General features: G+C 38.3%; 1 protein-coding gene across 3 annotated transcripts in view; it reads right to left on the bottom strand.

The window, feature by feature from the left end:
• Positions 1 to 5,186: 5,186 nt before the first annotated feature.
• Positions 5,187 to 17,719, bottom strand: part of PAIP1 (poly(A) binding protein interacting protein 1) — a 31,022-nt gene continuing 18,489 nt past the window's right edge. For all 3 annotated transcript variants that reach the window (XM_028098042.2, XM_028098040.2, XM_028098041.2), the window contains exons 5-11: positions 17,422 to 17,533; positions 15,757 to 15,882; positions 14,389 to 14,495; positions 13,534 to 13,651; positions 12,690 to 12,744; positions 8,984 to 9,077; positions 5,187 to 6,372 (exon numbers count right to left, since the gene is read on the bottom strand). In XM_028098042.2, the coding sequence (XP_027953843.1) occupies positions 6,279 to 6,372; positions 8,984 to 9,077; positions 12,690 to 12,744; positions 13,534 to 13,651; positions 14,389 to 14,495; positions 15,757 to 15,882; positions 17,422 to 17,533 (706 nt within the window). In that variant the 3' untranslated portion in view covers positions 5,187 to 6,278. The remainder of the gene's footprint in view (positions 6,373 to 8,983; positions 9,078 to 12,689; positions 12,745 to 13,533; positions 13,652 to 14,388; positions 14,496 to 15,756; positions 15,883 to 17,421; positions 17,534 to 17,719) is intronic.

The raw sequence follows: 17,719 nt of genomic DNA, 5'->3' as shown, positions 1-17,719 counted from the left end.
CTCCAGGGATATTTCTTGAATTTGACAAACTACCAACGGTGATGTTTCTTGATGAGAGAAAACAATCACAGCCGCAGAGGAATAAGGTCACAGAGAGAGTGTTCGGGCCGAGACGTCCATCGTGTCAGGGTAGCGGGAGAGAGGCGGCAGCGCCAACTATGAACCCACAAAGAAAACACAGGAAATCAACAGCAATTCAAATCTTCCCGCAACCTGGGGAAGCGTCTTTCCTCTCTGGAAAAAGACCGGAAGTCCCGCCCAGTCCGCGCCCTCCGCTCCGGGCGCCAATCTCCGTCGCGCTCCTCGCGAAGGGCGGGACCGGAAGTAAGGGAGGCGGGCTTTCCCTGTCCTGAACGTGGTTGCTTCCTTCTTGATCTTTACTTCCGATGCTCAGGTTGGGACCGGTCCGACCTAGCTGTGATTCGTCCTTGTAGGACAGTTCAGCCAAGAGCTGTTAGTGGAGTAATGCGTATTTAAATAATCTAAACAGCAATTATACCTTAATAAAGCTGTAAAAAAAAAAAAACCAAAAACTTGGACAAAGATAGAGACCTCTTTTCCTAATTTGGTATCGTGTATCTGCACTTTTTTTCTAAAATAGCAAGTAGCGTGGCTGCTAAATTTATTGTAAGTATTTATAGGGAACTTACTATGTGCTTGGCACCCTGGGGATTAAGCAGGGAATGAGACCCAGGGTCGAGGATGGGGTCTGGAGATTAACTGGAAAGAAAGGAGTAGACAGTAATTTGGTCACAGTAGTGGTTAAATATTCCTAAACTAAAATACAGAGGTCTGAGGTCTGTGAGAGCATGTAGTGGACAATTTCCACTGAAATCCAAAGGGTAAGTATGTTAGCCAAGTACAATGTGGAAAAAGTGTTTCAAGCAGAGCTAACAGCCTGTGTTAAGGCCCTGAGGCCTAAAGGAAAGATCTTGTCCCCTTCGAAAGGCCAGTTTGATTTAAGAATGATTGAAGAGGAGAGAGAGGCTTTTAGGAGCAAGAAGCCTGAATGGGGGCTTAGAGATAGGCAAGGGCCAGATCATTATGGATTTATGAATGATGGACTTTATCTTAAAAGCGATGGTAAACTATTACAAGGGCTTTTTTTTAGATTTTTACTTAACAGTGCGATATTGGTTCTAGAGTAGAATTCGGTGATTCATCACTTATATACAACACCCCTACCCTCTTTAATACCCATCACCCATCTAGCCCATCCCCCACCCACCTCCCTCCATCAACCCTCAATTTGTTCTCTATCCTTAAGTCTCTTAGGGCTTGTCTCTCCTTTTTTTCCCCCTCTCTTTTTTTTATTCCCACTTCCCATATATTCATCTGTTTTCTGTCTTAAATTTCACATATATGGTAATTTGTTTTTCTCTTATTTCACTTAGCATAATACGCTCTAGCTCCAACCACATCATTGCAAATGGCAAGATTTCATTCTTTTTGATGGCTGAGTAACATTGCATTGTATATACATACCACACCTTCTTTATCCACTCATCAGTCGATGGACGTTTGGGCTCTCTCCATAATACGGCTGTTGTTGATAATCAAGGGCTTTTTAAGCAAAGGTGGCAGCACCAAGGAATGGGAATAAATCTAACTCCTTAAATTCATCTCCATTTTTGAACGTCTGATAAACAAACTGACCTCAATCTTATGTAGATCATAAAGTCACCTTCAGATGCCGTTTTCATTGATCACTAACATCAATTTCTATTACACACTGTTGACTTAGGTCCTATCCCACTCCCACCTTTTTCCTCTCTAATGACTAAGGACCTCCTATCTGCAAACCATCTACTACTAAGGGGTTTTGTGATGCTATTTGTATTTTAGAAAGATCCCTGGAAGGGCTGAGTGAAGAATGGATTGTAGGATGCAAGAGCAGATGTGGGGAGCCCAGTAGTCTCTTGAAAACGTGATGGGAGATATGGCAATTCAGACTCAAGATTAGACAGTAAGGATGGAGAGCACAGCTCCAAGAAATATTTACATCAGTTCAATAGTCTTGGGGATGACTGAACAGGACTTAAAAATAGTTGAGTTCTGACTGAAGTGGATAGGGGGCAGTGCCATCAGTAAGATGGATGCAAGAAAATTTAGGGAATAGGACTTCCCTGAAGTCCCACAGGACTTCAATTTTGTGTCTTCCTAGTGCAAATACGTTAGCAAGGTCTAGAAACAGATTAGAAATAAATCTGGAGGTCAGTGTTGATAGCTGCTAACTGAAGCTTTAGGAGAGGATTAAATAGTCCAAGGATACAGTGACATGAGAAGAAAATGTTGACTGAGCTTTGAGGAACACCAATACTTAAGATTAAAGGGAAGAGAATCCCACAAACACTGAGGAACAGCCAGAAAGGCAGCTATTCTATTCCAGATGCCTAGAGGTTTTCAATTTTGGTGTCCCTTGATACTGTCAGATATTGCCTAGAGAACAAGCTAAAGAATCAAATTTCTACTGGATTTAGTGGCAGAGATGTCATTGGTGGCTCTAATAAGAGCTATTGTATATAGTGGCAGCAAAAGCTATAGGTCTGAAGAGCAAATAGGAAGGAAATGGAAAACAAATATGGGACATTTGAATCTGGCTAGGAAGCAGATAGAACTATACAGAAATGTGAGGGCCAGATTTCTCCTGATGAGAGGAATTACATGTTCAACAGCTCATGCAAAGGGCCAATGGAGAGATTTAAAAAAGAAAAAATACAGACCAAGTAACAACAGAGTTCATGAGAGAGTGAGGGCATGGGATTTGAGCACATGTGGAATAACTGGCCTTTAACAGGAGGGCTACTTCCTGTACAAGAGGAGGGATGAAATGAATGCAGAGGCATTTGTGTACATTTGCCTGATTTCTTCTGTTAAGCAAGTCATTAGGGGATGAGAAACAAAGACAGTGGTTTGAAATAAGGTAATAAACACAGCAGGATTACTGGCAGTGCTGATAGCTTAGGTGGCGATTAGGAGTTGACACTGGTACAAACCTACCAGAAATAGGACCTCCAGCTGCCTGGTTGAAACAACAGTGTTGGGTCCATCCAGGGTTGTTTTGCCAGGCTGACACAAAACATGACCTAGTATACATGACCTAAAATTATTCACATCTACTAAAGTCTAGTCAGCCGAAGACCACCAGGTTAAAGCCTGCAGTCTGACAAAATCTTATTGACTTGTAAGCAAGGGAGGAAACTCCAGGGAAAACACGAATGGCATGGTACACAAGAGGAAAGAGGAGGGCGCCCACTTCGGTAAAATTTGGATTCCTGCTGAAGGAATCTGAGATTCTAAAGGGATACCTGTTCTGAGTTGGATGCTGCTTCTGAAGCAAGATTAGAAGCAGGAATTGACTAGGGATTGGTGTGGTTATGAGGTGACGGCTGTTTAATAATTGGGTATCCCCAGTAATAGATGGGTGGGATAGCAAAGCAGGTCTGAAGACAACAAAGCAGCAGTCCTACAAAGGGGTCATGATGGCAGTTTATAATTGCATGGCTTTGGGAAAAATGTGTCCTGTTAACTTTGTAGCTAGCTTTGTTTGTCCTCCCAACCAGAATAACAGCAAGGGTACACCCCCCACCCCTACCCCCCAATGAGAACTGATTTTCAGTCCTTCAGTCCTGAACAGGTTTTTACTCTTTCATACCATGTGTCATCTTCTCTTGTTAAACATGACTGATATTTTCTTAAATAAGAACTTCCTCCAGATCCATCTGTTCTTCTATAGATAAGACTTAATGAAATACCTAATCATGGAATTGCCCCTTTCTGACAATTTCCAATCTAGGGTGAACCTCCAGTTTCTTGGACCTGCTCCCAAACTATCCAACCAAAGCAAAAACCCTATTATAATGGGTTCTAATACCCTCTTACTGACACACCCCACAGTTCCCCATATGTGTATTCTGCTTTAGTGCAAAAGTACTAAGCCCAGCCTGTTAGGTACATGTATATTCCTGGTAGTCTTTGGCTGGGAGGGCACGGACAACATAAAGACAGAAGGTATGAGTTGATGACACAAGTGCCAGATTTTGTACAAACCAGTATTTGTACTTTGTTACCAGAACACAGGCCTATGACCTGCACTAGCACCTGTGCATTCTTGCTCACTGGAGACTTGTACTATTAATCCTTTCAAGAGACTTAGGACCCATGTTTCTGTTGAAGATACGGCCAACAATTGTAGCACAGGGCCGGCTCTTCCTTTCAGGATATACCTTTGCAGTTTTTTAAAACATATCCACACATTTCCTGATGGCCTAATATTTGATATGGCTTTAGGGACTCAGAACTAAGACTGTAATGGAAGTTAATGCTGTGTGCAGCTTCCAAATGCAGCTTCTTCGTGAGTCTTCTACAATGCCCCCTCCAAAATCCAGCTGCCATGTTTGTGAAAAGTCCAGGCCACATGGACAGGCCATGTGTAGGTGGGTCTTGCCAAGTGATAGCTTCAAGTCATCTCGGCCCAGTCAGCCATGTGAGTGAAGAAGACTTCAGATGATTACAGCTCCCAGCCATTTGAACCACCTCCAGTCCTTAGTTTTCCCAGCTGAGGCCTCAAACACTGCAGAATAAGAAAAAAGCCGTGCCCTGTCCAAATCCCTGAACCACAGAACTCATGAGCATAATAAAATGCTTATTGTTTGAAGACATTAAATTTGGGTGGTTATTTAAACAGCCCTAGTAACTGGAACACATAATGATCCTGAGTACAGCAGTGATTGGTGACAACGAGCTAGTGGACAAAGCTGGATGGTTATTCACAAAGCAACCACAAGAAGTTTAAAGTATATTCAGTTATCATGTACTTGTCCCCTGGTCTAATGTACTCCCTCTTCCCCATACCCCTTCCCCCTCACCCCCAAGATTTACAATGAGCACAGTCTTTGGAGAACTGCAGATTAAAGTAATTATCCACCACATTACAGGAGCCATTTTGAAAAAAAGAATCCTATTACAAGTTCCCCAAACCCCAATTATATATATCCTTCCCTTTTAAAATAAGGAATCTAAAGGTTAATGTTTTATATTTAATTTTTCCAATTAGACTTGTTACTGAATTCTTAACACACACTGAATAGGACATCTTCTAGCATAGTTTGATTTCAAACACTTAATTTTATGACATCAAAGTTGAACAGAAATTCTTTAAAATATCAGGATACCACTCCAAAAACTTAGAGGAAAACAAAACTATTTAAATTTTATTTTCAAAGTCTAACTTTAATCCAGACTGAACAAACAAGCTGAAAAGTGAGAAAGCTAACTGTATTAGCAGACACAGATGTACCAAATGTAAAACAATGGGTTATTAACAGAACTATTTACATGCATATTTACAAGCAATCCTTTTGTACATAAGTTTTACTTTTAGTTAGCTGGAAAAAGGCTTTTGACATTAGGTACAAATATTTTTAAATAGGGCTGAGGTGGTACTGCATTATAGTAAAAGTATTAGAAAAGTGATCCTCAGGGTGTATCAATTATAAAGCAGGTGAAAACTTGAGTGACAAAGATCTAGTAAAACTCTCTAGTAAAAAAGTCAATGCAACTCATACTACAAAATAAAAATGAAAGCCATATAAATAAAGCAGAATAATGTTCTAGGCTTTTGGGTAATGAAGTTGAGGGGTGGGGTGGGGAAGAACAATTCCAATAAATCCTAAGTGAAGAATCCTGGTTGTTTAGTTGGGAGTTTTAAGTCTTTTTTTTTTTTTTTTTAATGACATTTTAAAAGCCCTTGGTATCAAATAGCATCTGGATATGTAAATCAGTTAATGATATATTCTAAGACTTTAGTGCTAAAGATTTTCATGATTGTGATTCATATTTGAAACCCAATTCACTGAGACAACGTAAAACTAAATGAAAGCTATATACTCATCTAAAAAAGGATGTTACATTTTGCAATAATACATATTTCCAGGCTAAGACTTTTTCCCTCAAGAAAAGAATTTAAAGGTTAAGCTTCTAACCAACTAGCAAAATTTACTTTCAACATTTCATTTATTTCAAAATCGATTTTATTGCAGCCAAAACAGTGGAATTAACTGTACATAATAAACTATTATATATATATACACATTTTAAGTTATAGGGAATAAAGTTTATTTTGGCAGATAGTGTTAAACAAAATTAAAGTTGCATACATTAGTAACATAACTCAACATCCTTAATTTGGTATAAGTGTGACACGTTTTCCTGTTTTCCTGTGTTCTGCTAAATCACCATAACCTAAACTGCTTTATAAAATATGTTGAAATTTAGCTTTACTGTTTTCGCTTACGCTCTGATTCCAAACAAAACTTTTCATAAGCTTCTTCTATCTCTGGGTCCATCTCATCATCAATATCATCCAAGTATCTATGAAAGAAGTAAAGATTCATAAGTTTAACATTTTTCAATTCAGAAATATCTAAGATGCTAAGCCACACAAAAAAGTATGGTGATATAACTTTCTTAGACTGTTACAGAATGTAAGCACTTTTCAGAATTACATATATGTCAGTCCTCAGACAACCAAATGCTTAATCTGAGGAGTTACCTTTCACACTGCATTCTGAGTCTCTTCTGTTTGAAATTAAGCTTCTGTTATACTTTTACATGTATGTTAAAAAAAATTTAAGTTATCTCTACACCCCATGTGGGGCTCAAACCCACAAGCCCAAGATCAAGAATCCCATGCTCTTCTGACTGAGCAGTCAGGCGCCCGACATAGGTTAAATTCTTAACCTAACCTAAAAGTGAATTCAAAGTCTCAACATATAAATTTGGGGGCTCAAGACTGATATTATTTTCATAAACTTACCTTAATCACATTATAATTAGAACATAATTTCAGATATGCCATTCACCTCTAATAATGCAAAGTTTTATGTCTACTTTTTTTAAAGATATTATTCATTTGATAGAGACAGCACAAGCAAGGAGAGCGGCCAGGAGAGGGAGAAGCAGGCTCCCCACTGAGCAAGGAGCCCAATGCAGGGCTTGATCCCAGGATCCTGGGATCATATGACCTCAGCTGAAGGCAGAGGCTCAACCGACTAAGCCACCCAGGCTCCCCTATTTTATATCTACTTAACATCAGAAATGGTATTCTTGAAATGGCAATTTAGTCACATTGATTTATCTGGAATCACTTTCATAACAAGAAGCTACCTTCAAGATCATCTATCTCAGAATTTTTCCAACTATTAGGTAGTTTAAAATGATGGAAAACAAAGCTTTCCACAGTTAAGTATGGGTAGAAAATTTAAAGAGCCCACTAAAGATTTAATATACATATTCTTACTGAATACCCATAGCCATCTTAAAAAGATAGGTACTACTATCACCTCCATTTTTTAAGTAATCTCTACACCCAACAAGGGGCTCGAACTCACAACCCTAAAATCAAGAGTCACATGCTCTACTGACTGCACCAGACAGGCACCCCATCATCTCCGTTTTAGAGATAAAAGAAAGACTCTGGAAGGAGGTTAAGTAAATACTCTCAGATTTGGGTTAAATATGTAGCACAGCCAGAATCTGACTCCAAATCTTTTCCCTTTTCTACACGATTCATCTGTAACAACATGTTGTCTGTATGTCTCCCCACCCCGCAATAATCCTTTCCACCTACATATGTGACAAAACTATCTTGCCGGGCGCCTGGGTGGCTCAGTTGGTTAAGCGACTGCCTTCGGCTCAGGTCATGATCCTGGAGTCCTAGGATCGAGTCCCGCATCGGGCTCCCTGCTCAGCAGGGAGTCTGCTTCTCCTGCTGACCCTCTTCCCTCTTGTGCTATCTCTCATTCTCTCTCTCTCAAATAAATAAATAAAATCTTTAAAAAAAATAAATAAATAAAATCTTTAAAAAAAAAAAAAACTATCTTGCCAATCCTACCAACTGCTGATGGGTCTTCTGTCGTTGTTCCTCCATTTCTAGTACAAGGCCATGTGTTGAAATGGCCATAAGTGTATCAGGGCAAGAGCATGTAATGTTTACCAAGCATAACTTCAGAAGACAACCTGAAATTCAATGCCGAGAACAGCTTGAACTTCCAGTGATATACCCAGCAGGGTTGAACCTTTTTCTTATTGGGATTGAGTCCTTACAACCCTATTTTTTTTTTAATTAAACTAGTATGTAAAAAAAAAAAAAAAATGGTAACATTAGATCTCAAACAGACTTATAGATGTCACTAGATGGGAGAGAGAATAAAAATGATTCACTTTTTTAACCTACAACATACATGAGAGATGAGACGTGGAAAAAATTAAGTCAGTTTTAATTTATTCCCTCCTCCACTTAGAAGAATACTTGAGTGGTCCAAATTCACATAAACTGTTAAGAGAGCTGGGACCAAACCTCACAAGTTCTTGGTTCTTCTATAACTCAGTGTAATGCAATCTGATGGTAAGGGAGTAGCAAAAGTTTCTTTTATTACAAAGAATGGCAGGTAGGGATTGAGAGATGTGAATGGGACTATAACTTACACCTTCCCATTAGTCCAAACACTTACGTAGTTATCAGCATTCTCTTTAATCTTAATTCATCCTTTAAAACAGCTAAGATCTGACTCTTTTACTGTCTGCCAGTTGGTGGTTCTAAGTATATATGTATTTTCGCTTAGTTCTCAAAAGAACTCAAGGAAGGGTCTACTGTTTCTACTTTACAATGGAAAAAACAGGCATAGAATTTGCCTAAGACCTTACAGTATTAGAGCTGAACTGAATCTATTTTACAGAACTATACTTGAGTATACCACTATTTTAGTTTTTCCCCTTCAGATATATATACATTTTCAGAATCAGAGTTTATGTTTTCTAGTATGATTTCCTGAAAATTTTTGGTAAGCAATACATGTACACCATTGCAATACCATCAAATCAAAATGTGCATTCTTCACCTACCTTTTTCTAATCTAAACTCCATCTATAAACTATGGCCACAGAAATATCAAAAGGAAATTAATAGCTAGGAAGAACTTACGGATCACCAGCCCCTGATAAATCTGTCCCATTTTCTTCATAATCTGGAAAAAAGTCTTCTCTTTCAAGTAACTCTTGATATTTCTCTTGGTAATCTACAAAAAAATTTTTAAAAATGCTGACAAAATTCATAAAATGGCCAGTTATCCTTAAAAATGACTTTTAATAATAGTTTTCATTTAAGTAGAACCAGTGTTTAAATAGCAGGAAGCTTCCAGTTGCATATTTAATAGCTTTTACAAAACTTATATTCTAACTGGCTTGCTTTTGCCACCTGCATGCTCATAAATCTTAACATTCCTCTAATTACCTGTTGCAAATCAAGGCCACTGGGGATATACCACAGCCACCGTGTATGCCACTTATACTCTCTGCTGCTTCTTTCCATAAGACAAAATATATATCTATATAACTTGTTGGGAAAGAACATGTTCTTCCATATTCCTGTTCTTCCTTCCACAATGAAGGATTTTAATCAAATAGCCTGGGCTCTGTTCCCCTTACTCTTTCCCGAGGAAGTAAAGTGAGCTAGTGGCTAGCAACTAACAGCCACTGGCCCATGTTTCTCAATCAGATTAGCTAACCTAGCAAAGGTTCTAAGCACAGGGGATTTTCTTTTCTTCCCTCAGAGACAGCTGGAAGGTAGCTACCTGATAAATGTTTCAGCTATACGAACTTTCCCTTGGTTGGGTTCTTCCAAGGCAATACGGGTAATTTTATAGCTCTCCATCTGCCAACTGTCTTAGGCAGAGTTACTGAGTATCTTTTAAGATTAGCATGTCCATATGGAGTACTGATCTCTGAATAATAAAACAGATCAGTGTGTATTAAAACTAGTTACCTTAAAATTGGTTTCTTGTGAACAACAGCTCCTCAAATTTCAACAAGATAATTACATTAGACCGTATTTTCCCCAAGATTGCCAGTCTCTATAAAACTTATTCCAGCTTAAAGGGTTGGTGATATTTTGACATCCAATTCTGGCAATCTGGAGACAACTTTAACTGTAGACCCTTCCTGCAACAAATACTTGAGGTAACAGATAAGACAAACATTCTTTTAAATGCACAGATGAGTTCAGAAAAAAGAAAATCAAGTCCCCTAATGACCAACAAAAAGGGAACTGAAAATCATACATACCTACTCCAGCCAGGAGGCTGGCAGACCACATGCTCTCAGTTAACAAAGGGGCTTGGATTTAAAAACCTACAGAAGGTCAGAAAGCAAGGTCTTGGGCCCATGTGAAACAGAGATGGAATTCATGCCCATGCCCACCTCTAACTACAAAAATCTGGGCCCTTCAAAGGGTGGATATCTCAAACAAAAGGTGGACCCGGAAAAAAACAAAATGGAAAACACTCTGGTGGCAAAGAGAGATAGCAAAGAAGCTTGCTGGTCTCTTCTTGGGTTTGAAGTAGAAACAACAGTACTCTGAAGAAACTGGTTCCTCAGAAAATTTGTAATAATGGGCCTACACCTCAAATTTCTACTACCCACATAAAAAACCCTACGACAAGAAATAAGAACTTGTTCCAAATCAGTTTTACCCCTGTGGCTCCTTGGCAGGAATAGATGTTACTACAACCCAAGCCACAAGGAGTTTTCATAAAGAAAAACAAAAAGAGCAGTTAAAACATGAGAGCAGTCATAAAGGACCACAATATGTATAACTTCAAATGGTTTAGAAAAGTGTGGACAGAACAAGTGATAAAGCAAACAGAATAAACATTAACAAAAGGTACATGTGGGTAATGGGTGGATGGGTGTTATTTGTACAATTTTTACTTTTGTAACTTTTCTGTAAGTTTGAAATCCTTTCCAAAAAAAGTTTAAGACCATTAAATATCAGATTACAATTAAAAAAAGATCAAAATAAATTTTATGTGATAATCAAAAATAACAGGATTAGAATTAAAAGACAGAACAAAAATGTGAAACAAAAATAAGCATGTTTAGAAATTTCTATAGACAAAAGAACAAATAGGTTAAACAAATGAGACACAGATGAACAAAGAACCAAAACGATTCAAGGTAACTTTGAAGACTAAGAAAATTTGTCTTACCAGACATAGCAAGATTTAAAGTAAAGTAGTAATTAAGACTGCGGTATTGGTATTAAGACAGACAAAAGATCCACATGCACAGACACAGAATAATATACAAGTTTAGAGAGGACGGACATGGTACACATTAGAGGGACTGCATTTTACTGAGGAGAGAGGATGGGTAACTCAACACTGGTTGCTGAGACAAGAGAACATGGAATATTTAATTCCTACTACATCTATCACATAAAGATTAGCCAGATGGATTAAAGACCTAAATATGAAAAGCAACAAAGACTTTTAGAAGAAAATGGAGTTTGATGGTAATAAGGAAACCTTAGCCACTGAGAACAGGAACAAGACAGATACATTGACATGAAAACTCCAAGCTTCTACAGGACAAGACAAACATAATGGAAAGAGAGCATACACTGGGAGAACCTCAGAGTCACTTTCTGGGCTATGTAAGGAATTACAAATCAGTTAAGAAACAAATGATCCAAGACAAGTATGGGCAAAGAACACAAATAGGCAATTCTTAAAATTCCTTAAAAAAAAAATTCTTAAAATGAAAACAACTGTCAATAGAAACATGAAAAGAAATTCATTATCACTAGTAAGGAAATGAAAGTTTACAATTTGGTACAATCTAACAAGTGTTGCCATGGATGAGAAACAGGAATCCTCATGTTCTGCAGGGGGCATATCATGTGGTATAGTCAGACTGGAAAGCAGGTTAGCAACATTTAGTGAAGTAGAAGATGCAGGTAACCTACAATGTAGCAACTGTACTTCTTCATCCTGAAGAACCTCCTGCATGTGCACAAGGACTACTTGAAGAATACAGCACGGTCTATAGTAAGGAGTGTGAGCCACCCAACCACCCTCAAGGAGGGACCTATAACCAGTGCCATACTCTGAGTGCAGTATTATTTGGCATTTAAAACGAACCAACATGCTTTTTATATTCTGAGTGTTTTGTAATTTAAAGTTGAAAGTTAAGCAGTCCTTCTTTCCACCTCCTTAGAGAAACAGGATAGTCAGTGCCTGCTGGCCAGAGGAAGCAAATGGGAAAATTCCAAACAATAAGCTGGTTATAATTTTTATCAAATGGGAAAATTTTCTCTTGCTCATACTGCAGTCCCATTTATCACAATTAAAGCAATCTTTCTATAAACAGCCCTTTTCTGGAAGGGGAAGTGTGCTGAGATTTAGATTTTAATTAACTTTGACCTACTGACTATTAATGAAACCCGTTAATTCTTAGTATTTCCAAGTATTAACCCATAGTAACAAACGTTGTACTCTATGTAGTGAACTAGAACCATCTTTCCCTTCTATTTTAACCACCTGAAAGCTTACAGTATAAAAATGAAATATTAGAGAAAATATAAAACAAAAATGGTTGCATTTAATCAAGGGATTCCTCCAAAACCATTGTCAGGATGACGAGATACTATACAGAGTCAGACTTTCCACCTGAAATGGTTCAAAGCGGTTGTCCCTATAAAGAATATTCTATAGGAGATAAACATTTACCCTGTATCTTAGAACAATATGCCTGCTTCAAACAGTTACAACTTTGTACAGGTGAGGGTATGGTTTTCTGTAACTCACTAGCTTACCATGCAATGGGGGGCAAAGCACTCTGAGACAGCCTACCTGGGTCGGCTGCAGTGAAAGGAACACCGTCAGAGGTATAAAATGTTGGTTCATTCTAGGATGAATCAAAGTGATACAAATATGTAAGCATTTCAGAACTGATTTTTAAAGCACATTAATTAACGAAGCATGGCTGAGGTCTCACTCATCTGCACCTGATAATGCAAGATCGCACAAAAAACTAGCTTCCTAATAGCCATTTTCATTTCATTGGGAAAGTCTATGGTTTTCAGATTTCTATTCTATTCTCTCAAGTTCCTGTGGCTGTAACCCTGCTGTCTAGTCTGTCACACTCGTGATGAACTGTTTTGTTGTGCACTGTGATTTAGCGTTGTGTCAGCTTATTTTTAGTTGTGGTTCTCCCCCCACCCCCCACCATTTTTTAAAGAATTTCCATGGCTGGGGTTATAGGAGCATTTCTCCATTGTTGTGTTAGGTTTGGTCACGTCAGGAGCCTCAGGGCATCATTGGCCTGGTGATCACTTTTATTTTCTTAATTTACTACAACATGCAAAGTAAAAGTGTGAGATGCAGGCCTCTGGTTATAAATTCTCTGGAAAAACTTTCCACAATCCCACTCAACTGAGTCCAAGCCTTATCGATTTCCCTTGCCACTGGATGGATCTTTCTCTAGTCCACTCTTTCCTTAGAGGACTCCATGTTTCTTCTCCTATTTACCTGGCTTGCTGGCTGCCATGTGACCCTAAGCCAATGAAAAGAGTTATTGGCATTAAATTCTGAGAATACCTTTTTTTTTTTAGAATACCTTTACATACCTCATCTAGAAATTTCCAAAATTGGATCCAAGCAATAAACAAAACTTAAAATGTAAACGCTGGCATACCATAAAATAATTAGGATCGTTTTCAGGTGTTGCTTCTCTGTATGTTGAAGTTGCGTGGACTCTACCCCAGTTACTTGACCGGAGCTCGACAAGCTTCAAGAGCATCTGTTTCACATCTCTGCAGACAAGTTGAAAAAGAGTTAAGGGTATCCAAAAAAGTGTTGTTAGGTTCTAGAATACCACAGACTCCTAAAACCATGTTTCATAAATTTAACATGTACATTTAAGTGCTTTGATTTTTTAGGCATTTCCTATATTGACATAATTTTTTTTTTTTTTTTTTTTAAAGCAGCCTTGAAAGTTTTTCCATCTCGTGTGCCTGGGTGGCTCAGTCGGTTAAGTGTCTGCCTTTGGCTCAAGTCATGGTCCCAAGGCTCTGGGATCAAGCCCCACATCGGGTGCCCTGCCCTGTTCAGCAGGGAGCCTGCTTCTCCCTCTTCTCCCTGCCCATGCGCTCTCTTTCAAATAAAATCTTAAAAAAAAAAAAAAAAATTATTCCATCTAACTGTGACTATATGGTTCTTAAAGGCAGTACCCATCCCACATTTTTATGCCTCCAACTGGACTTATAATAGTACCTTACCCAAGTATTTATTGAACAATTTAAAGTCTGAATCATTTTACTTTTCAATGGACTCCTATCTTACCACAGGAAAATCTTAACTTTTTCAATTTACAAACACAACTGAACAAAAAAAGCCAGGTGAGCAGAAGCCATAACTAAAATATTATACCTTTAGGAAAATATTTCTGTAGATCTGTAAGATTTCAATTCTTTCGATGATAGCATACATCACAGATTAAAAAACAAGCCCCACAGAAAAAGAAACTGAGATCTACTGGCTAGCTACCCACCTGCTGCAATTTGCATCTAGGACAACATTCTCAATTCTCTGAATGATTTCTTCCATATCAGTCTTTCCTTTCTCCTTCCAGGCATCTTCCAAAACTGACCCTGTCAACTAAAAAAGCAGGTTATCAGTAAAATAAGGGATTCAATAAAGTATAGAAATTCTAAAAAAAAAAAAAGTATTCGTAGCAATTCAAGCATTCTTTGAACAAAATGAATTTGGTAAGTTAAATACGCCCAATTATTCTCCGCCATCTAACAGTCAGGAATCTCTATTTTTCCTGATGGAGAGAAATTAAAGCAGAACCTGAATCACAGGTTTTATGTATCAATGACTATAGGCTATATTCCCCATGTAAGTTAGGCTATAAAATCTAAATCAACCTTTCGCTTTTTGAAATATACAAGTATAGAAGCTCTGGATTAAAAAAAAAAAATACAAACTTCGGGGGGAAAAAAAAGAGGTAAGGATATAAACCGGTAATTCATAGGAGAAAAATGGCTAACAAATATGAAGAAATGCTTAAATTCACTAGTGATCAGGAAAATGCAAAACAAGATTTTTGTTTTTACTCATTACCCATGACAAAACAAACCAGGATTGATTATATCCATCACTGATAAGAATATGGGGAAAGCAGTATACTCACTCACTGTTGGTAGGACAACAACCAAACCATACACCGGTTTAGCATTTAGAAGGGAAATTTGACATTACTTCTCAAAATAAAGTATACTATGCTCACTGACCCGCCAAATCTATGTGTAGGAATCGAACCTACATAAACAACTGTACATGTAGAAATGAAGTTACTGCAGAAAGAGGTAAATCTTTTGTGCCAAAGATCTAAGATACTTGTTACATAATAAAAAGGCAAGCCAAAAAGAGTGAGATTTTTTGAGGGCACACATACATACATGGGAAAGGAAATTTAGAGATGGGGGTGAAGGACTTCCATTTTTTGCTTCTAAATTTGGATTCTTGTATTTAAAAAATCAGTACAGGGCAGCACGGGCGGCTCAGTTGGTTAAGTGTCCGAGTCTTGATTTTAGCTCAGGTCATGATCTCAGGGTCCCGAGACTGAGGCCCATGTCACGCTCTGAGCTCAGTGCGGAGTCTGCGTGTCCCTCTCCCTCTGCCCCCTGCCCCCAGATCCTGCTCATGCACTCTCTCTCTCCCCCGCAAAAAATCTTAAAATCAGCACATACTGCATTTCCAATAAATTCAAGAGCAAAGCAAAATGTCAATATTTAACTTAAAGAAAAAAATTTAATCTTGAATTCACTGCATACTATACATACTTTCCTTCCTCTAAATCATATACGAATGGGGTAGAAAGATGAATTTTCAGACAAACATAAGTAAAACCTACCTTCAGTAATTTTACCGCACAAATTAAGTTGTCATCCATAGGATTAGAAAAGAGGGCATTCAGCAACTCCCGGAGACCAACCTGAAGAATATCTGCTCTTGTAACCTGTCCATTTGTTCCCTTGATCTTTGGGGACAGAAGAAAATGAAAAGCAACCATACGAAAATATTACAACAGATAAATAAATGGCCTAACATCCTGGCAAAATAAGTGTCTTAAGTTAAACAATACAAAAATCAGAAGTGCTCTTGTATCTTCAAAAATTATACTATTTTCCATGTATATAGGACCTCTAACACAACTAGTAAACTACAGGTAAAATTTTCCATTTATCACACACAACATATGGTCAGGATAACCGAAGCCTCCTTTATAAATTACTGCTTCATAAAGCATTCTCTGGTCTTTTAAGCTACCACCTTTTTTGGAACATGCAGCATTTTATTATTCTTTTTATACTATTTAAAAATAGTGTTTTGCGTCAGAATCGTCTAAGTATCGTAGCTCTCCAGCCAGAAGAGCTGTAGGCTAAGGAGCCACACCTCATCTGTACACCCCCCCAGACATGGCATCATTACGTCCACATAGGAAACAACTGTGTTCTTAGAATGACTCTCCATTTACAGCACATTTTAGGTGAATGCTCTTATTTTGGCTTATATAAAAATCAAACTGAAAGATTAATGCATGAAAGTTTTAAAAAATTAAGTCCATCCAGGGGCACCTGGCTGGCTCAGTTGGCATAGCATGTGACTCTTGATCTCAGGGTTGGGAGTTCAAGCTCCACGTTGGGCATGGTGCCTACTTAAAAAAATAAAATAAAATCCCAATGCAAAAAAAAAAAAAATTAAGTCCATCTGTGGTAAAATGGGATAGTAAATTAGGCACTAGACTGGACAGACCTTTTAGATGCACTGACTGAGATGCACATTTGATGGTGGATCTCATGGGTCTTTTCAGTGGTGTTTACTATTAAGTTTTCAAATCAAAGTTAAAGGAGGTATAATCTATCTCTGGGATTAACTAGTCCAAGACAAAAATAAAAAAGCAAATCCATTACAAAGTAATACTCAGCACTTAGTTGCCTACGAACATATATCCAAGAATACCACCAATTTATAAATTTGTTTAGCTACAGACTTCAAACAAATGCATTTTATGTGGAAGATTAATATATAAAATAGCACCAAGACAAACAATCCTGGGTGAATTAGTGTGGAAAGAACCCTAGATATTCTAGTGTCTCCCCCCCCACCACCCCGCCCTTTCAACTCAAAGCTTTGTGTTCTGCAGAGTACGCTGCTTTTGAGCCACCATGTGAAAGTCAATAGACGAAATGTGTGAATTCAAAAAAGGTATTATCTGTATTTCGAGAGCTTACACTTGCATGGAAACCATGGCTTTCCAAAAGTACACAGACTTTAAAATTCCCAGTAACCACTTCCCAACAGCCACCCCGCAAACAGGAGAAACAAACATTAGGGACGTTCCATTAGAACGCAGGCACTAACCGTGAGCAGCCCCTGAGGCACTATTTCTCTCTCTCCCTTTGCCCGGCCTTATTTCACCCTTAATGTTGTCCAAGGATAATGTGAATACAAATTCTTTATCATGATCAGTTTACGTTCCCAGGCTTTGTCAGTACTTAAGAAAATTCCTCCTCACCTCCAGGTTAAGGTAAAGCTCCCCCAGGAAGAGAACAAACGCATGGAATCGTTTCCGAGTCACTTCGTCACCTTTTGCAGCTTGATCTTTAACTTCATATTCAGTCCGACATCTAATGAAGATACACCTTTTATAATCGCACACTGCTTTGTTTTGTGAACAAACAGGATGACCAGCTGTCGGATTTGCAGTCCGCAAGCAATACAGAGACAAGTACCATGCACCAATGCCCTGACTTTCTGGAGTGAAAAGTGTTCCTGTCTATTGTAGAGACCAGAACACGCATCATCTTTTTATA

Source organism: Eumetopias jubatus, unplaced genomic scaffold (assembly GCF_037043125.1).
Source record: "Eumetopias jubatus isolate StellerSeaLion01/CBP00866 unplaced genomic scaffold, mEumJub1_p1.0 scaffold_5, whole genome shotgun sequence".
NCBI classification, from domain to species: domain Eukaryota; kingdom Metazoa; phylum Chordata; class Mammalia; order Carnivora; family Otariidae; genus Eumetopias; species Eumetopias jubatus.
This window is presented reverse-complemented; position numbering and strand designations above follow the sequence as displayed.